At 33.4% G+C, this 22,275-nt stretch overlaps 2 protein-coding genes across 4 annotated transcripts in view; one reads left to right on the plus strand and one right to left on the minus strand.

The window, feature by feature from the left end:
* Positions 1-17,380, plus strand: part of LOC134234347 (lysosomal cobalamin transporter ABCD4-like) — a 27,202-nt gene extending 9,822 nt beyond the window's left edge. The window contains exons 7-18 of one of the 3 annotated variants that reach the window (XM_062716394.1): positions 731-856; positions 1,330-1,475; positions 1,651-1,772; positions 2,966-3,057; positions 3,251-3,346; positions 12,184-12,296; positions 14,112-14,222; positions 14,596-14,687; positions 14,832-14,868; positions 15,050-15,152; positions 15,591-15,667; positions 16,506-17,380. In XM_062716394.1, coding sequence (XP_062572378.1) covers positions 731-856; positions 1,330-1,475; positions 1,651-1,772; positions 2,966-3,057; positions 3,251-3,346; positions 12,184-12,296; positions 14,112-14,222; positions 14,596-14,687; positions 14,832-14,868; positions 15,050-15,152; positions 15,591-15,667; positions 16,506-16,702 — 1,312 coding nt within the window. In that variant the 3' untranslated portion in view covers positions 16,703-17,380. Of the gene's footprint in view, positions 1-730; positions 857-1,329; positions 1,476-1,650; positions 1,773-2,965; positions 3,058-3,250; positions 3,347-12,183; positions 12,297-14,111; positions 14,223-14,595; positions 14,688-14,831; positions 14,869-15,049; positions 15,153-15,590; positions 15,668-15,929; positions 15,971-16,505 lie in introns of those variants that run through there. The other 2 variants (XM_062716395.1, XM_062716396.1) reach the window with 2 other exon arrangements.
* On the minus strand, positions 8,868-11,549 carry LOC134234348 (uncharacterized). Its single transcript, XM_062716398.1, has 2 exons — positions 11,029-11,549; positions 8,868-10,641 (listed from the first exon to the last, which is right to left on the minus strand). The coding sequence occupies exon 2, from the start codon at positions 10,626-10,628 to the stop codon at positions 8,937-8,939; it is 1,692 nt and encodes a 563-aa protein (XP_062572382.1). The 5' UTR covers positions 10,629-10,641; positions 11,029-11,549; the 3' UTR covers positions 8,868-8,936.
* Positions 17,381-22,275: the final 4,895 nt, after the last annotated feature.

Raw genomic sequence — 22,275 nt, forward strand, 5'->3', positions numbered from 1 at the left:
ATGGAGATCATTTTTTTTAAAACCGAAAGTAGGGAAACATGACGAAAATTGTAAACAATGGCTTCAAATTTTACCTAATGAATATTGAAAAATGTGTACAATATACCATAAACTGACAAATAGTGAAAAAGAAATTGGTTTGGAAACAGAATTATCTTAATAAATTACACTGAATTATTTACAATTACATGAGCTTGCATATTATACCCTGGAGTCTAGAGTCAAAGTTGTTAAAATAAAGTCAAGTTTTAAATCTAATTCTCATTACTTTTTAATTACTTCTTTTCCCAATTAATTAATGAAATTATGAAAATTTACATTTTTTAAAAAATGTCATATATTTTTACTACGTCTGTAGCCCCCCCCCCCCCCTTCCCCCTTCCCAGGCAAACAATAAATTATAAACAAGAGGACATTTTCTGTCAAGAGTTGGCTGATATCAATTCAATATCAAATTTAATTGTATAATTCCAACTTTATTTATTTTTTTTTTAAATGGACTCTACCATAAGCTTTAAACATAACAATTTAAAACAATATCTATGATAAACATAATAAAAAAAGGAATAACATAAAGCGCATTGCATTGTTGAGAAATCAGATGTAATAATGCCTTTCCTTTTGTCGCGATAAGTGGCGAAAAATATTTTCGGTCCAGTGGGAGCCCTGTGCATCAATTAATTCATGTGAACACATTGATATACATCTATCCCTCCTTTTCCTGTTGCAGCACAAGTTATCTGGGCCCTGTTGGGGTCCTCTCGTTCTTCATTGTTGCCACAGTGATTAACAAGCTTCTTATGTCACCAGTTGTACAGTACGTGTTCAGAAGAGAGAAAATGGAAGGAAATTACAGGTAATTATGAATGCACTCCTCTTCTTTAAAACTTAGTGTGATCTGGTAAAGTATAGGTGGAGAGACATGGTTTCTAAATATGAAAAGTGTTTTTCCTTTATGAACCTTCTGCATTGAAAATTCAGCAATTGATTTAATAATATGTATGAAAATTTATCCCAAGTTTACCCCTTTATCCCGTGGATATAGCTCATGTGATATCCTTTTCCCTATCCCACAGCTAAGTGCAGTTATGACCTCACAATGGTTTTTGCTCTAGCGCGATGAATTAAAATAAAGTGGAGTCCTATATAAAAACGATCACAACTCGTTGGATAGTAATCATATCCACCTACAAATCATGGGAGATAAACCAGTACATTGATGGAGAAATAAAGTACATTAACTTTTTGTAAATTTTTCTCGAACAAAGACCTTGGAAATGTAAATATTCAGATTTAAGCATAATGCTCCACCCTCTGTATATGTTTCAGATTTAAGCACATGTTGCTGCGGGCTAATGCTGAGTCTGCAGCATTTTATAGATCAGGAGAAATAGAGAAATTCTACACAGACCAGAGACTCCACAAACTACTCAAGACTCAACATCATCTGATACTACGCCAGTACGCACTCAACTGTGAGTATATCTACATGATCCTTCTAACAGTATACCAGAAAAATAATTTTTAAAAAATGGGTTAACACTAAGGATTATTTTGTTTTGTTTCAGTATTTACTGTTATGCATTTATCATGCATCGGGTGTAGTTATTTAGTGCTCTCTTAATTGATTTTGTAATCTTCCTGTTGTAGTTTCGGTGAATTTATTCGATTACCTCGGTAGCATACTGAGTTATATTCTTCTTGCCTTCCCCATTTTCCATGGCGATTACGACAACAAATCACCAGCTGATTTTTCTTCTCTCATAAGTGCTGTAAGTACACTTTTTTCCTCATAATCACTATAAATTTTTTGCCAAGAATTGCTGTACATTCAAATTTTCATAGACTTTATTTGAGTAGTATTAACAGTAGTAGTGCCATTTTGATTTTAAAATTGCAGTGATTTGTACATTTACAAGAAATCTGAGTAGGGATGTCAAATCGGTCAATTTTTAATACTCGGTTACTCGGACGTTTTTCCGATCGAGTACCCGGGTACTCGATAAAAGTGTAAATAAATATGAACAAGTAAATTGATGAATTTAAAACATTGTAAACTCTTTTAGAGATAAAAGCACATGCTCTGATAGGAGGTTTACCCGTAAATGCATTTCAGTTGTAACAATGATAAGCACTTCGTGCCCGAGGAAATTTAATAATTTTTTTTTTTAATTTATTTATCAGATAAACACAAGAAATAATATCGAAAGTGGTTCACTGTGTTTTTGTTAAAAAAAAAAATCTACTCCGTAATTGTAATGTAACTCTTTGTTGCGTTTGACGTCCAGGTATCAGTCGTACAGTTTGACTTGAACTTAGTCAAGTTTTAACAGAGCGGATTTACGATTTTCGTATACTTTTCGATCCTAGATTTTATAGTATTACGGGACGGTATTTTGTAGTTTAGTGCAACGATGGACATCAGTTTTTTTTAAAGCCTTCGCCATCAACCGTTTGTACATGAATTGACATGTAATCAAACACAATCATATCAACAATCGCGCGTGTAATATCATCTGTCTCTTTTCCCGAGAATTAACGGCTTCTCGGAGAATTGACAAAATTATCTTATTTATTCAATCATAACAGACCTTAAACGATGTTCAGTGAAAACAAATAATTAAAGGAAATTCAAAAAATAAGGGTAGAAGACAGGTGAGAAAAACCAGGTAACAGGTGCTTGGTCACCATAATTACTGTATAAACACTGCCACGAGCGATAACGGTCATTTAGAGGAGTAGGAAACCCTAATTAGTGTATGTACAAGTGCAATGAGTATTTTCCGTTTTAAAACAGATTGTTTAATGCATTAATAAATAAGCTTAGAAATATTCAAAAATATAGATCCGAGTAACAGAGTACCGATTTTAGTATTCGATACTCGGACGTTCGATCGAGTACCCGGTTAACCGGGTACTCGTTGACATCCCTAAATCTGAGGTATAAAAATTTTATTTTTTGTAGAATTCGTTTGTGATAATGTACCTCATCAACTGTTTTACTCGCCTAATTGACCTGTCAGTCAAAGCAGCAGAGGTAGCAGGGAACGCCCACAGGTAAGGAAGCATTATGGAAGCTTGGGCCATGTTATGTACCAGGCCCACAAACAAATTATGATTTGGCATTAAATGCTTTTTTGTTTCAAAAAAAAATAATATGCAGCCATGCTAAAATTTTTTTTAAAAATCCAATTTTCTAATGTTTTTATAATGTGCTGAAAATTTTAAACCTATATGAATATTTTTTGAGGGTTGGAGAATTGATTGAAGAGTTACAGAGAGTCAGAGACAAGCAGGGGACACTGAACTATGTCAGAAAGAATCAACCCCCAAATTTACCTTCCAGGTACATCTAGTGATTTACACAAACAATCTGCCTTACTCTATAACTTACTGAAGCCAAAAAAAGAGTGTTTTAAAGAAATATTGAAATGTATAAAGGGAGACAAAAATATAATGAGTAGGGATGTCAAATCGGTCAATTTTTGATAATAGGTTACTCGGACATTTTTCCGATCGAGTCCCCGGGTATTCGGTAAAATCACAGGTGCTTGAGGACTGGACACCCCCCACCCCCACCCCACCCAACCCAAATATAGACCCTTAAGCTTGGGCTTGTTAGACTTTTTTCACATAAATTATATATGGATGACACATTTGTGATATAATATATCAAATCAATTCAGAAAATTTGCTTAAACTAACATTTTATAAAAATTTCTACCCCACACTCTAATTAGCAAGGTTGCCAACTTCGTCTGCAAACCGAGAGGCACTGCCGAGAATTTTGGTTGAATCGTCTCATAAATCTAAACAAAGCCCTAAAATCAACAAATCACATTGTAGATTGAATATTCTTTTCATTAACAACCAACTCTCATGAAGGGTAAGGCACTTCAACAGTCGTTATAGCCAGTTTTCCACAAGGATGTCAGGTTACAGGCAGCGTTTTCGCTTAATGAATGGAATTGACAAGAAGACTACTTTTTTTCAGAAATACACAGTTCTGCAGAAAGAAATTTGGTTGATATACACTTTAAAAAATGTCTTTCAAATGTTTTGAAAGAATAGAGTTCTAAACCGCTGATGTAAATGAAATGTTTCTAATTATTTTTCAAATACTTGATTTGCATGTAATCTGTTTTGAGAGTTTTGCCCTTTTAAAAATGCAGTTTTTTGAAATATGTTCTTTTCCTTAAATATTTCATGTAAAATCTACAAAACGTTTCAAAATAAAATTTTGATGAAGAATTTGTATAAAAAACAAGAATATATCTATTGTTGATATTTTACATGCATATTTGGTTATATGGGGAACATGGGTAATTAGTCCTCTCCTCATTACTTCCGTTCAATAAGCTTTTTACGGAGTTAACAACCTTGTTGATTTTTATATGAAGGATGTAGGGTGGAATTTATAAACTGTTTGTTTTAGGTAATTTTTTTAATTGTTGGTATATATCTTATCACAAACATGTCAATGAAAGATTATTTATGAGAAAAAAAAGTCGAAAAAGCCTAGGGGTCTATATCAAAGGGGGGGGGGTCCTGTCCTCAGACACCTGTGGGTTAAGTTGTAAAAATATGTACAAGTCTGTTAGTTTTCTTAAACTCAGTTAATCTGTGTTTTACCTCAATGTTGTTTTTATTACGTTTTTGTGCATGTTGAAAATATCAAGTCCAACAAAAATGGTCTATAGTGCTTAATTTGTTTATTTGGAAAAAAAACCACACCTTTGAAAGACATCAAATTGATACACCAATAATTACAAATGATATACATTTTTTGTTTGGGAAGACCTTTGAAACAATGTGCTACACATCTTTGCAATGATCACACTGGCGAAGCAGAAGGAATGGACATTGTGGGGATCACTTGTCGTATATTATTATTATATTCCATGTATACGCTAAAGGATGAGGTGACATGACTGCTATCTGGGGCCCCTTTTTCCACGACGAATTATATTTAATCTACAACGATGTTGTTAGTTTTCAAACATGAGTGAATAAATACGACGCCTTTGAATAGTTTCAATAGTTCAGGCGTATTTTGATTATAAGGAATATTGCATTACCTTTCATTTTTTAGACCCTATCACAACTAAATTCGTTCAGGTTTGTGAGGATATTTTCTTTTATGGCAAAAGAATGGGCGGGTCTTAGTACAATAGAGGGATATGCATATTCGAGAAGACCTTATATGGCTATTGTTATTATTACGCACATCGTCGTTGTCCAATCCGATGACAGAACAACAAAACATGCTGGTTTACTTCGTTTACATTTTATCAGAGATATGTGGTTTAGGTCAATTTTCCTGTTATCCTTTTAAACATTTCAAACTTTTATAATGGTCAGTCAAGGCTGTTTATACTTGATAATACGCATGGATTATCACCATTTAGGGCTTTTAGGACAAGAAATGCACATAAAACTTGTATTCACTGATTCTCGGGAATACGCGTAGACCTAGCCAATTGCTCACCAAACACGCTACAAAACTTTAAACTAATGTATATTTATCAATTGTTTGTAACTGTATATAAATTTTACTGTGATCTCGGAAATTGTACATACAGTCTGTATGTAGATCCGTGTCTAATCTGTGACTCAAATACATAAAAAAATATCGGAAAGCAGTAAAATTCCAAGCATGTTTCCATAGTATTTTTGTGGTACTCACTCGTAACGAATTTCATTTAGCTGATTGGTCAGTTAGAAAGTATCGCCAATGCCTCGATTAGCATGTGAATTCATTCTTACGTCAGAAAAATCTAGTTCCGTCGATCTGTTCATAATGGGAAAGGCCAGCTAGATTTTACAATTTTTTGAAAAATAGCATGTGAGCGCAGTTAAGTACAATTTTCTCCTTTCACATATAGGTAGATTTCAATAAAATACAGTGACCAGCCAAAGGAGAAAATTTTACCTACATGCGCTCTTATATTTTGAGGGCTTCAAAGGGTGGGGCGGGGTTAAAATGCATTGGAATTGGATGTAAACATGATACCCGAACCCCAATAAAAGATCTATATCTTTCAAATCACATTTCTATTGCTGATAAAAATAGTATTCTATAAAGGTACACATATCAGTGATTAGTTATATACAAAAATTTGAGTAAAATTTAGACATTTAATTTTTTGTCAATATACCAGGGGCCGCAAGTCACCTCATCCTTTACTCCGCATAGCTGGGTTTTTATGCGCCCGGATTGATAGATCCCAGCGTATATTGTTTTTGTCCTGTCTGTTTGTCTGTTTATCTGTTTGTCTTTCTGTCTGTTGTCAACTTTAACCTTTGCCATAACTTTTGAACCATAAGAGATAGAGACTTCATATGTCTTCATATGGTATGCCATACTCCACTAATAAAGTCCTTTCAAATGACATCAAGGTCAATGACCTTGTGACCTTGACTGACCTATATGCTAAAAATAGCTTTTTCCACTGTTTGTCATAACTTTTGAACCATAGGTGATAGGGACTTCATATTTGGTGTGCATACTCCACCCATTAAGTTCTTTCGAATGACACCAAGGTCAATGACCTTGTGACCTTGACTGTGACCTATATGCTAAAAATAGCTTTTTCCACTGTTTGTAATAACTTTTGAACCATAGGAGATAGGGACTGCATATTTGGTATACTTACTCCACTAATAAAGTCCTTTCAAACGTCGACAAGGTCAATGATCTTGTGACCTTGTCTGTGACCTATATGCTAAAAATAGCTTTTTACACTTTTTGCCATAATTTTGAACAATAGGAGATAGGGACTTCATATTTAGTGTGCATACTCCACCCATTAAGTTCTTTCAAATGACACCAAGGTCAATGACCTTGTGACCTTGACTGTGACCAATATGCTAAAAATAGATTTTTTGAACTTTGTATAGTGTTTCACAAACACATCTTGTTTCAATCTTCAATTACATGTATTACTACAGTATTTCTTTACATTTTTAAGTCGGTTGCAGCATACCTATGCATGTCGGATTTCAGTACCATTGACTAAATAAATTAAAAATGATTTAAAGAGAACAGAACAAACTAAAACGATTCTTGAGCAAGGAAAACGAATCATTGAAGCCATCCAAAAATTAAGGACAGCGTAAGATGAGAAAAGCAGGCAATTGGTCACTAATTACTGTTTAAGGTATTCAATCCCTAATAGGAACAAATTCAATGAAAATGAATACATAACAGATATGCAGACATTGAATACTCAGTTTAATTAGACATACTTCCCATTTATTACTATAAGAATGTAAAAAGGGATGTGTCCTAATTTTTGACCTTGAATTTTGGTGAGAGTTATCTCCCCTTTTTTAATTAATTTAAGAAAATTCAATTAAAAAGTTTTTAGCCGGTAAAAAAAATGTTTTCAATTGTCATTCTATTTTTAATGTTTAGATGTATCTTTCCACCACAGGATTCATTGATATTCAAAGTATTTGAATTTTTATTATGAAAAAAAACGCTTTTCCCCATATACTTTAATGCAATCTTTGATAATTAATTACTGCTTAATGAATGAAATTTTTGAAATTTCTCGCGGTCAATTCTTTTCCACTATAAAATACTTTGATATAATATCAGAGTATTATGTACTTGATGGACATTTAAGGGTAGGGAATTTGGTCCCATTAGGGATGGAAATCCTTAATTATATACAATGAACAGCCACAGGCGATAATAGGTGTTTTAAAGGTGTAGGCGACGGCAATACGAGGGTTGATCCAAAAGTTTGTGGAATTTCTGTATATTTTATTTATTTTTTAGGGAAAATGGTTGAAAATTACAAATGAGAATATAGTCACTTGTTGAATATTTAATAAATAAAAAACCAATTTAAATATCTATGATTTAGTAACTCTATTGCAGTTGCCATAGAAACAGTTGTTTGGAAATGCAGGAGAGACATTATTGCATTTATTATCATTCAAAGTCTTAATACGTGTAATAAGAATAGAACCGCCCTATGTGGCATATAAAATGGAAATTATGTCATTATTGTGATTGCTTGATCTTTTATAAACCTTTGTATGAGAGTATTACTGATTTTACTGGATATTTACTTTATTAGTTGGTGATTTGTTGTTCATCTTTGAGTTGTGAATCAACGTCAAATTTCAGTCAAGTTATAAGTTTTGTGAAAATTCCAGTTTCACTTTATCTTAAACGCGTGTATAATTGACATATGCTAGGGAAAATGCATTTAGTTACTGCATGGTTTTCCGGTGGCACAAGAAATGTAAGAAAAGTAAAACTTCCATGGACGTTGATTAAAGGTGTGGTCAATGACCTACAATGAAAATTGTAATTAACTACAGTCAATTACCATTACACATTACCATTACCCCATCCCTGGTGGTCATAAATATGCCTGTTGTTTGCTTTCATCAAATCACGATAAAATTTTGGATAGAAAATCCACAAACTTTTGGATCAACCCTCTTATAACTGTTTCAGGTGACATATAACTATATCCCACAAGATTCAGCAGTTTTTCAGGGCATATGGATAAAAATATTATATTTGTGATATAATGGGAAAACTTCTTCAAAAATGTTATATTTTTGAATTGGCACCTGCTCTGAAAAAATCAGCGGGGGATATTTGTCGTAATTGGATAGTTCTAGTTTGTAGTGCAGAGCCTCACAGTAAGGTTTGTAGTCCCATAATCAAACTGTTAAATTCAGGACTACTTTAATTCACGAAACTTTAATTTTGAGGAATTACTGAGTATACCTTAGAGATACTGCATTTGGTAATTAACCTAAACAGACAATAGTTAAAGCAGGATATTTTCAACATCATTTCTTATATCTGTAGCAATCAAATGAAAAGAAATAAAATGTCATTCGTAATTTAATGTGAAGAGAAATCATAATTATTGGCATATTAAATACGGTATATTTTAGGCACTGTTTCACTGCAAATATCTTATTTTCTTTACTTGTCTTTCATAATATTGAGCAACAAACAGATTGTCATTTGTATCTATACACAGTCCCCAGGGATCACTCAGTCTACAGTTTATGTAACGGAGGAACTGTCCATCCTGGTCTATGATGTGGACACACTCATTGTCACAATCAGCTGTAAGGATGTGACTCTGACTGTCTGTGGTGATTCCTAGTAGATAGAATGGTTTGTTTTTTGGAGCAGGAGTATGTCCAGTGTACCTAAATCTCAGTTTTCCGGCCTGATTGACCACCACTACTGCTTTAGCATCCCAGTCAGACACACAGATATCCAGGTTCCTGTTCTCTGTTATGTATTTGTAAGTAGGACTAGATGAATAGAGAGGTTTATGTTTACTTTTATCATCAAACTGAATGGTTTGTTTTTCTGTGGAGCCAGAGTAACGGACAACTTTTGTTTGTTTGTCATCATCACTGTACATGATAACCAGGAGGTCACCAGAGGAGGTACTACAGACACCGCGAGGTCTCCAGTTCTGTAGTCTGATCACTTCCTCTATCTTCTCATTCTTCACAATGTTCACAGTTCTATCTCTGTTATCAGTATAAACTAGATCTCCACTTTTTGTCACTGCTATGTCCCATGATATGTTCCCAGACTTGGTTGTGATTGACTTGAGTAGTGATTTCTGATTGATGCTGTAAAGTTTCATGGCCTTGTCTTCTCCACTTGTCCAGATTTCTTCTTCACTCAGACAGGCCACATTGTAAAGGTATCTATCATACCCAGTGTACATGGTGGTGACAGTCTCTGGTTCATCAAGCAGCTGTTTGACTGGAGGAGAGGATCCAGCTTCTGGTGATATCTGTGTTGTCTTCATGCTGTAGCCATGTTTGTCTGATGATAAAGAACTTGGTGATAAGGTACCAAACAGTTTACTTATCTCTTGAATTTTGCCAGATGTGAATTTTGGTAAAGATAGCACAATTTTTTGTGGAAGATTTCTGTATTTATCTACATTGCATGTTATACTGAAGAGGTTTAACAAGTCATTTGTATCTATAGTTTTTTCTATTGAATCATTTTCATCCTTGATGTCAGACATTGTCTTGTTTATTTCATCCAGATGTTTCTGTAGAGTTTGTAACTGTGTGTTTTTCATCTCATCAACTTCAGCTTTAAGTTTCCTGACAAGTTTGTCAATTTCTCTGTGCCAGTCCTCTCCATGTTTTGTTATGGCTGTTGAGAGATCTCTATATTCCTTTTCTAACTGACTCATTCTGTTTTGTACAGCAGAGGCAATGTCCTGGTAGGTTGGATAAATGGTCTCATTTAATTCGTTTCTCTCTTTGAATATCTTTTCTTTCTTTTCCTCACAAACCTGCATTAATGATAATATTTTATGACCTTGATGTTGATCAGATGTAATGCAGTAAACACAGACAGGAATGTCACATTGATTACAGTACATTTCACATCGTTCTTTGCTATGATGTTTACATCCAGGGTAGAGGGGGGTAGATTTTCTAAGCTTGAATGAGACAATTTCATGTTTCTTGGATTCATCAGAAATTGTGTGTTCTCCAACACAGGCCTTACACAGGTTGACAAGACATGTATCACAGTGCATCTGTACCACAGCGGTCTTACACAGGTCACATCGCATCACGTCCTGGGCACTGGTACGGGGGTCCATGTTCAAAGTAGGCCTAGTATAGAAAATGTTCTTATAGATAGCACTTAAATAAAAGTAATATAATCAAATGATAAGATGTTTATTTCACTTCAAAATCATTTGTTAATGAATTGTAAAATTGTGACCACCCCTAAAATTAATTCTGTTCAAATGAGTTCAGCAAGTGAAAAGAAAAATTGCATCATATGGCTGCACCTTAACAATTGCAAGAATGCAGATTAAATTCAAATATTTCTTTCAATTGCATTTTCATTCCATTATAACATTTTAAGATGAAATCATGGGCTATCTGTGTGAGACAGATGTGAAAAAATCCTAGTATTGATAATTTTTTTATAATAAAGAATTTGTTACGAGTAAGCAACATTTATCAAATTAAAAATCAGTCTATTATTATTACCTGATTTTAATGGTGCCTGTCTTGTCGGCCAAATACTGTACAAGTATCACATGACCCAGTTACCTGTGTTATCTACCTGTCAGGTATTTAACTTCCTGGTCTACGTGTACTGTGGAGATTTAAATTGAGGTTCATCATTCCTATGCTCAATCATGCAAAAAATTTTGCACAATGCTTATGTTATGCAAATTGAATCTAATTTTAATATAATGATTAAAATGCACACAATTCCAGCATACCTTGCAGGGCAAAATTTAACACAATTGACATGTTAATGTGATGGTTTTACATGTTTAAAGGAATAAAAGTAATTTATACCAGTTAGAGTTATCTCTCTTATCAGAGTATCAATGAACCTTAACAATCCTTTTCAGCTCATTTGAGCTAATGACTTAAAATTGATCCACTGTTATTATGATTTTTGCTGTTGCTGTTGTTATTGGCGTCCTTTTCAATTTTCATCTTCTTATCCAGAAACACTAGGCCTGCAATTTCAACCAAATTAACTTGCAAACTGAGCATCCTTGGGTAATGGGGAATCAAAGAACAAGTGCACCTAAATAAAAGAGAGTGGACCTTTTTCAGAATTTTTTTAAATGGTTTAGATATCAATTGATGATATAGGCTGAGAAGTGATACTTTATGTATTTTAAATCTTTATTCTTTCACATTTTACTAGGGTCCATTAAGAGTTACTTGTTCTTTATTCAAATAAGGACAACTTAATTAATATACCCTCTTTCAAAGGTAGATGAGAAAATTAAGAATAAATGAAAATATTGTTCTAACAAACAGCAAAGCTATAAAATCACAGTATAGTACATATATACGTATAGTGCAAGAAAGAAATGACTTGTCATTTTTAGATTTGTCTCTCTTGAGAGTGGTATTTTTCTATTTTAAATGAGGCCAGATAGCAGTGATTATACTTTTTCTACTTTTGACAAAGAATAATAAATTTTTTTTTTTTTTTAATTTTGGTATTAATCATTTTAAACATGTTAAATGTTTCAAATATTACCGTAAGTGTGACAAGTAAAATAAGTAAGTTTTAAGATGATATTTATATGAATTGAATACCAACAAGCATTGTTAAATTAGGTGTTCCTCTTTCTTTTCTGTGAGGCATTAGACTTTTTACTGTGTCTATTTTAGTGATCAAGTTGAATTAACAGATCTCAATATTAACAGCCATGTAGACCAGAGAGCCATATCTGTCACAGAGCTAACGTACGCTCCACCGAAATCCAGCGACATTCTCTGTAAAAGTAAGTCTACCAACCCAGGATAAAGTTGTGAGTATCACAGTCATCCATAGAGAACAATTTTAGCTAGATTTTCACACTGCATGCATTATGATGACAAAGTACCTGTCAGACCACAGAATCATGAAGCATATTAAATTTAAGATAAAAAATGTATATGATGCTGAAGTTATTTAGGAGTAAAGCATTCTAAAATGAAAATGAGTTTCCATTTTGCATTATCAATCTGCTGTCAAAAACAAATAAAGGTTTTCATTTATAAAAAGTTCTAACATTGAAATTAAGTCTGTTTCATGATCCCTGGTACAGTGTATTAGATAATTTCTGTGAATGACAGGGTCCGACACTCGTCAAAATTTGGTCTCGCCATTCGGGCAACCTTGGTATGATCACAGGTTGCCCAAATGAATTTCAGGTCGTCCAAATAAAATATCAATTAAAACAAAACTTAATGTGCAATTGTTTATAATTTGTTAAGATAATTAATAGAAGTTGTGTTTTTGCATTAAAAAATGTAAACCAGACATTTTTGGAATTTAAAGATGCCTTATAGTGTTTTATCAAACAAAAATATCAGCAGAATCAGACATGCAGAATGCTAAAGTTTGTAGCTTAAAACATTCATTTTCACTTGCCATGAAGGCCTAAATATAGGGTCAAATAACCCTGGACTGAATTAATCAGGTGTTACATTACAGTGGACACCCAAATTGGCTGTGTAGCAGCAGAAAATGATCATTATGAATGATCAGAAAGTTGTAGGGGAAATGCAAGATGTTACAATGATGATTATTACTATCTATATTAATAAGGTGATTTGACTAAGTTGGCATCTTTTATATCTCAAATAATACTTTATTAAAGACTTTTAGTAAAAATTGCATCAGCGGATTGATCGAACGAAGATTTGGCAGGAGAAAAAATCTTCGCGGCTGCAATTTAAACATGTTGAATGGGTTGGTTTTGTTACAGGAAAATATGTTTTCAAGGTCTTATGAAGTTTAGTTTTAAAATATTAAACATCATTATGAAATATTCCCAACTTGTCCCAGGTCGTCATTTGGGCGAGCCAGACTGAAAATCAGGTCGTCCGAAGTCATTTTAGGGTGGAAATGGCGAGGTGACGAGCGCGAATGTCGAACCCTGGAATGAACAAGTTTTGATGATTTTTACCATTACCATAAACTAAAACTGTAAAAGAAATATGGTTATGCCTGTGGTTAATTGCCAATGGAATTAAAATTTTTAAAAAAATACCTTAGACTTTAACTCTAAGGAAAGGAGTGAGAATTAGGCTTGGAGATGGGATAATGGAAAGGTTTTAACCTTAACAATGCCAATGCTTTCTTTCAAGTGTAAGATTGCAAAATTTTGTATCACAGAAATTATCTGCTATTCATTGAAGCAAAACTGCAATGATTATGCAACATGTATTTGGAATTGTGGCTAGTTATGCATGATAAAAACATCAATGTATATATATCAATTCTGCTTTTAGAAACCTTTTAAAAACATCACACAATTTTAGAATTAAAAAAAAGCCTAGTTGAGCTTTCAGTTCAGGTAAGGTAGAAAGAAATCCGAATTAAGATAGCAAATGGTATCAAAATGGAAAGACATTATTTTAAAAAAGTAGAATATATGGCTTTGTTACCATATTTATCTATGGCTATCAGTACTACTACACTCTTTTACTTTATTTGCATGAACACAAGAAAATAAGTCCTTGATGAAAGTTTTTTTTAGATTTTATGATTGCCCAGATTCTTACAAAATGCATCTAGGAAAGGATAAATTATTTAATCACTTGTTTGACAGATTTAACATTCCAGTTAGAGGCTGGAGTAAATATCCTCATCACGGGGGATTCGGGGTGTGGCAAGAGTTCTCTTCTGAGGGTCATAGCAGGACTCTGGCCCTCACAGAAAGGTAAGCGTAACGAAGGGCAGTCATAGAAAGGAGTAATGGTCAACAGAGATCATCTGCCAACACTGTCCATATGTATCAAGAACACTGAATTTTCGCAACACCTTATGGGTTCGTAAGGTAGTCATTTTAAAAATCTTGAACAAGATAAAATTTTCTTGAATTGTAGTTTTGTTCAATAAAATTAAATGGCATACTAACATATGTGAGAATGAAATTTTTCTTGAGAACACTGACTTGTGTAATCAGGCGAAAATAAAGTACTGGCAAATAAAAAGTAATTCACAATACATGTATTAAGAACACATGACACACTAGTGTTTCTTTTTATTTTCTTTTTTACCTTAAATTATTTTATCTTATTTTTTTCCTTCAGGAAGTGTGAAATTTCATGAAACTTTAAATCCCAGTCAGATTTTATTTCTACCTCAAAAACCGTATTTCACAGATGGTACTCTCAAACAGCAGGTGAGGCATTAAATTGTCTTAATAAACTTTGATTGTTTTTTTTTTCTTTAATGTAGACTTAAGGAGATTTTAGATTTCTAACTGTTTACAAATAATTTTTTTTAAATAAATAAATATTGAAATGTGCATTATGAATGCTTACAGGTTATTTATCCATTGAAAGAAACAGACTATGGATCAGGTTAGAGCTATTAATGATAACATTTTACAGCAGAAAAATATATTAATGAAGGGTGTGCACAGAATAAACAGAATCCTTGTAGTTACTTGGTTATAAATCTATGATTATGATATTCATGGTAATTTCCTAGTAGATAAATCAACTTGATTTTTTATGATAATATTTGTAATTTATGTTTCAGTTTCTCTAGATGATGAGTCAATCAACCAGTACATGGAGATTACAGGACTACAGAAACTCACAGAAAGAAAACTTGGACTAGAAAGCTACTCATCACATGATTGGTGGGTTATACTATGTAGACAATCAATGATTGTTGGGCTTAGTATGTAGACCTTCAATTATTAGTGGGTAATAGTATGTAGACCTTCAATGATTAATGTGTTATAGTATGTAGACCTTCTAATGATTGGTTGGTTAGATGATGTAAATCATCAATGATTGGTTGGTTTATAGCATATAGCATGTAGACCTTCAATGATTGGTTGGTTATAGTATGTAGTCTTCAATGATTGGTGAATTTAAAGGATTGGTTAGTGAAAGGAATTGATTTTTGTTTCAACTTCCTTTACTAGCTAAAGTTCCATAATAATGTGTTGATGTAGACTATTAAATGTCCATTTGTTTGCGTGGATAAACATTTTAATTAATGAAATGATCTTTTTTGACAATCATATCGGTACATATCTTTATACGAGTGTTTATTTTCTGTAATAATCTAGGTATCAGGAACTATCCCCTGGAGAGATGCAGAGATTGTCCTTTGTCAGACTCTTCTTCCATCAACCTAAGTTTGCAGGTCAGTGTATTTTAAATCTTAGCTCACCTGAACTTAGTGTCCAATTATATGCCCTTTGCACAAAGTTTATCCTCTCCATTGTTAAGTTTATTGCCTCTTACACTTTTATAGCATTCTACTCTTTTAACTAAATCTAGAACAAGGCATTCTCTAGAATATTCTATTTAAGGAAATAAAATCTATGTATATAAACTATATGTTCTGTACTTTAGTATTTTTAGTAACAGGTCAGGTTCTAACTAAACTCTTCTTTTATGTATAGTTCTGGATGAGGCTGGTTCTAAGTAAACTCTTGTTTTATTTATAGTTCTGGATGAGCTGGTTCTAACTTAACTCTTGTTTTATTTATAGTTCTGGATGAGGCTGGTTCTAACTAAACTCTTGTTTTATTTATAGTTCTGGATGAGCTGGTTCTAACTAAACTCTTGTTTAATATATAGTTCTGGATGAGCGGGTTCTAATTAAACTCTTGCTTTATTTATAGTTCTGGATGAGGCTGGTTCTAACTAAACTCTTGCTTTATTTATAGTTCTGGATGAGCTGGTTCTAAGTAAACTCTTGTTTTATGTATAGTTCTGGATGAGGCTGGTTCTAACTAAACTCTTATTTTATTTATAGTTCTGGATGAGCTGGTTCTAACTAAGCTCTTGTTTTATTCATAGTTCTGGATGAGGCTGGTTCTAACTAAACTCTTATTTTATTTTTAGTTCTGGATGAGGCTGGTTCTAACTAAATTCTTGTTTTATTTATAGTGCTGGATGAGGCTGGTTCTAACTAAACTCTTGTTTTATTCATAGTAACAGGTTGTGTTCTAACTACACTCTTGTTTTATTTATAGTTCTGGATGAGGCGACAAGTCAGATCAGTATAGACCTTGAGCGGGTGTTGTACACTAAATGCCAGGAGCTGGGCATCACTCTGATGAGTGTAGGTCACAGGGACACACTTAGACAGTATCATCAGTTAGAGCTCCGCCTACAGGGGCGGGGCAACTGGACAATGCAGCCAATCACAGACAATGTTATATCTGTATGACAGTATTACGGTTGTAGATAATCAGTTAGGTTATTTTAATAAAGGGTTATTTAAAACAAATCATTTGAAGATATGGGGAAAATGTAATACTAATTTGATAATTTTGCAACTTTTTTGTTGTTAAGGCATTAATACATCCATATGCATTTGGGCATTTTTATTTGGTTTTGTATGACTGGGTAGCAAATACTAGATGTATACAACTGTTTCATGGTTAAGAGTACACTCAGTGAATGATCTCATTCCCCTTACATTTCATTACATGGGCATGTATAATTTTAATTGTGTAACAAGAAGAACCTCACCTCATGGAGTAGTTTTAGAATTAAATTTTGTAGTTGTATTCTGGTGATAAAGAGTTTGTTTGAAATCCATTCCAAAGTATATCTTATTTACTTGCCACAGCAAATGCTTATGTGTGTTAGAAACATTGCTTGAACATTACTAATATGGTTGCTGAGTGTGAACTTGTATATTTTAAAAGCCTTGGTTTTAAAAGGACTGAAAAGATAATATTCAGGTAACTATTTTTCCATATTATTTTTATATGGAGATTATGCAATTTTTCTTAATATTGTTGGTCTTTTGTGATGAGCACAAATTTGCATTTAGACATGAAATGTCTGATTTTCTTTGTTTTGATTTATTAGAACTTTATCAGCACGTATTATTTTGACTTAATTGCCCATGTAATGGGAAATAATTATTATGGTTATAAGTAATGGTTTTAATAAAAATATATATATTATTTGTTAGCTTTTGTTCTTTTTAAGGTCATGTGACCTATTGCTCTCATTTTTCCTCTGGTTATAAACTCTTTCCTGCTCAACAGGTCATGAGACGTGTTGCAGAAACCATCAAAAACTCTTGTGTACCTGAACCAGTCAAACTGTTGGTATGCTTATATACCTTACTAAACAATCAGCCTTGTACAGAGACTGGGACATTTGTAAGTTCTTCTCCCTTCATTCTTTGTTGATGTGTTTTTCTTGTCTGAGATTGTGTGTTCTTTGTATACAGATAGATCCACCTGAGGCACGTTACGATCATTTTTGTCTGGCATCGTCCATCATGCTCTAACATTTGAACATTTTCAACTTCTTCTTTGATCCGCTGAATTAATATAATAATATTGGCATAGAGCATCTATGGGTGAAGGGGGAAAAATATACTTTCATGGTCCCTGTCCTTTTGGGGCCTACGGGGTGGGACAAAAACCACTAAAGTTAATGCAATCTTTAAAAAAAAAATTCTTCACTCCTTGACATCAAGCTTTGTTGGCATTAATGTTAATATTAAGCATTGAGCCCTCTACCAAAATGGTGGAATTCATGGCCTCGGAGTCGGGGGTTCTGATGCTAGGGCGGAGCCTTGTTGAAAATACATGTTTGAGAAAATTCAAACTGTATTATTTCTTTAAAAAATCTTTGTTATGTACATAGTTGTAAAGATCGAGGAAGGGTGCCTCTTCCAAAATTGTGAATTTCATGGCCCCAGGGACAGGTGTTCTGGTCTTGCATGTATGATGGGGTTCCAATAATGCATTAATTCTTTGAAAATTCCTCTGACCCTTAGTATTAAAACAATTAACCATGTGCAGTTATGATAAGAAATGGTGCCTCTTTCACAATTGTGAATTTCATAGCCCCTGGGTCTGGGGTTCTGGTGTTTAAGGGCAGTACACTGTGGCAACGCAGTTTGAAAAAATTACGCACTTTGAAAAAAAATTCAAAGTGCGTTATAAATGGGACAAAATCAAAGCACTTTGAAAAAAAAAATTCAAAGTGCGAAAATTTGGGACCAACTTGACGCACTTTGAATTTTTTTTAACGTACTATGAAAAAAAAATGTAAAAGAACAAAAATTCTGAATTTAGAGTTTAGTAATGGAAAGCATTGATTTTTTTATTTATCTATCAAAAACTTATGAATTGATTTACTACCGTTGAGAGGAGCAGAAGACGGGTGTCACAATTTTTATTCATTTTCTTATGTCGGTTATGGCGTACCATAATTTCAATTCTCACCGTAGAGTCGTTACGGATAGTTGGTCACGGCTGTCAGACCGGTTTGAAAAATAGTCGACGTGTGAGTTCAGAGTAGGCCGTAGAAGTGAGAAGGTGTGTCCTTCCGTAGTGAAAATGTTGTATGACCTGTGTGGTCTCCAGACAGAAAGCTGTGTGCATTTGGCCTGAATGTTTGGTGTGTTTGAGAAGTTTTCCTGTGTGGAAAGTGTAATATTTTGAGTACTTTGGCAGCGGTGAGTTTGAAATGTTTATTTTCTTAGCCAGGTTATTTTGTTTGTTTGTTTTTCTTTTCCTAAAGTTATTACTTTGTTCAGTTTAATTTGTTATAGATAATAAACCCGACATATCCATTTATTCCTTATTAATGCGTTATTATCGACTATGGAAACCCAGACTTTGAAATAATGTGTTATTATAGGTGACCAGCTCGACCAGCTGTGTATACAAGTAACGAACGTGTGACGTTATAGGATGATGTTACTACAGCGTTGGAGGAAATCCTACGTACTAAGACGTTGACGGTTGATGTGGACTGTGTCACAACGATAACCGGAACTTTAACCAACGACTGTGTGTTTATAGAACGAACAATACGGTAACGTCTTGGGGTCACATTTATAGAAAGATCTACGGATTTGTGCACGTGTCGAGGAAATATTCGTCTGGTCGGGTTTGACGTTATTTTAGTCGGTGTTTAGACACTACTATTATTATTTTTTTTGTTTGTTTATTATTATTATTTTTTGGTTTAGTTTTTTTTTTATTTTTGTGCGAGTGTTGTAGGTGTGTGTGTGTGTGCAGATGTTCTATATCTTGTTTTGCACTCTAATAAACTTTTTGTGCACGTTCTCTTTGTTCTTTTTCAAAGCTTGGTTACAGCGAAGGATTATTTTCATGCCATTTATCACAAATTGTGACAACGGGTAAAAGATCCAACAGCCCAACTCTTTATCTTACCATTGTGCAAGCGTCAGTAACAAATAAAACGGGGGAAAGGAGTAATAAACCCAAAAATAGATAAGCCGCATTTTCAATGCCTATATGATGCATATTTTCCAAAATACTAGTAAGTGGGAGGGGGTCAACTCCCCTTGCCGGGCCTTTGCCCGTTTTCGATGCCTATGCTATTCCCTTAACTTGTATATATGCATTGGAAATAATTACCAAACTTGCATGGGGAACCATCCTGGGACAAAGAGCCTGGTCTCAAGGTAACAGGTTAATCTACAAATTACATTTATAAAAACGTTGATATTTTGCATACTTAGGACTAGGAACATCTAATCTTGTCTGTTGAATACAATTAAGTAAATTAATTAACTAGTAATTAACTTTGAAAGATTTCACTCGCTGTTTTTCTGCCTAAAGAAGAAAAAAACATTTGTCTTTTCTTTTATAATGTTTCAGGTAGAAAATTATTGATGCCCGAACTCCTAATGTGTATTTTTCAGACTCATTCAATTAACCTTTGGACATTTTAATTGTTTTAGGTAAGTTATATATATATGCCACATTTAATTTGAATATGTAAAAGTAGACTATTTTTTGGTCATATCTGGCCTAAATTTACATAAAGAACGTATGAGGCATATGTTACTAGTATTATTACATTTTTCTTGCCTTCCCGATCCTCCATGGTGATTACGACATCAAATCAGATGATTTTTCTTCTCTCATCAGTGCTATATAAGTATATGATTATCCTTTGTAGTATTCACTATAAAAATTTCTTGTGCAAAATTGTTCTTCCAAAATTCACTCTGTCTAAGTTAACAGTAGTAATGCTTTGTTACAACTTATATTTGTTGTAACGCTCACAGATAACCAAATAGCCCACGTACATTACTTTTCAATTATGATGATAATATTGGTTTATAAAGATAATATACAGGCAAACTGTCGGTATAAGTAGAGGATGTTATAAAATCCAATTTTCTAAGACTAATTAATTAAATAATTTGAACCTATGTGAAAATGTTTCAGAGTTGGAGAATTGATTGAAGAGATACAGAGAGTCAGGGATAAGCAGGGGACACTGAACTATGTCAGGAAGAATCAACCCCCAAATTTATTTTCCAGGTACAGTAAAACTCGTTTAGCACGAACACGGATATAGCGAATTCACGGATATAGCGAAGTTTTTCTGAGTCCCCGGCAAAATTCTTAACAAATCTTTGTAAAATTTTACGGTTATAACGAACTCTTCTATAACGAATTTACGGATATAGCGAACTGATTTTGAGTCCCGTAGAGGTTAAACATAATGAAATTTACATCTTTTATAACGAACTTTCCAAGATTATAAAAATTAATAAATAAAACTGACTTTATTTCCTTTAAGAATTTTTATCATTTCCTTTAAGAATTTTTATATAAAATCCAATTCATAATAAAACCTTAGTTATCGAAGATATGTTTTGTAAATAGAGACTTCCCTATCATATTTGGTTGTAATACTTGAAGGAAAACATCCATATTGCAAATTCGCTATAATGGTTATATGAATTCGTTATATGGATAGAACGAATTACGGATATAGCAAATTAAAGTCACAGGTCCCCCGGACTTCGCTATAACCGAGTTTTACTGTATCTACTTATATAGATATTTAAATAAAATATATAAAAATTGTATATACAAATGACTTTACAAATAGCAATAAGCTGGTTTGAAATGAGGTTCCTGAATTCCCTGTAACATCAACTTTCCTGTCAATAGCTTATCGGTAGCTTGTCGGTTAAAACAACCTGGCCACCTGTGCTCCGATTATTTGTAAACAAACCACAATTTCAAGTCAAATCAACGATGAAATACACGTGCATCAAAAGTCGTCATTAAGGGTTGGGGGCTAGGCGTCAAAAGTCGTCATTTTGGAGTAAAGGATGGAAAGGTCTACTGGGGAAAAGAGTTAAGGTCAAGATCTAGTAAACGAAGGGTGCCTACAGATTTATCAAATTCAAGAAATGAATTCCTTTAATGATGCCTTATAACTTTAGCTTGGTCAAAAAAGGTGTTTCGGGGCATAATTTGTAGGAAAATAAGATGAAAATCCATATTTTAAACTGTCATTTTCAATGAAAAATTAAGAAAATTAGACATGAATATGGGAGTTTTTTTGCATAGCACACAACAAAATGTATCCAGATTGCCTACAGTCTTCTAGAAAACGGTAATTTGTATGTTCTTGGTCTCTTCTTTTAAATAATGTTAAATTTGATATAGGTATCCGGACTACTTTTCATGTGATTTCAAATTGAATTCCATGAAAATACTTTATTTTCTACATAATTCTATTAGAGCCGTAAAGTACGGGAAAAAGAAAGTTGAAAGTGATTATGACGTCATAATGGATCTAGCATCAAAAAGTCAGTCTAAGAGCATTTACTAGATCTTGACCTTAAATCCAATTTTCTATGAGTATTTTAATAATTTGGTGAGAAGTTTGAACCTATACTGGTATATGAATATTTTTCAGAGTTGGAGAATTGACTGAAGAGATACAGAGAGTCAGAGATAAGCAGGGGACACTGAACGATGTCAGGAAGAA

The sequence above is a fragment of the Saccostrea cucullata genome, unplaced genomic scaffold, assembly GCF_032062105.1.
Source record: "Saccostrea cucullata isolate Sc308-1 unplaced genomic scaffold, CSIRO_AGI_Scuc_v1 ctg575, whole genome shotgun sequence".
Classification (NCBI taxonomy): Eukaryota; Metazoa; Mollusca; class Bivalvia; order Ostreida; family Ostreidae; genus Saccostrea; species Saccostrea cuccullata.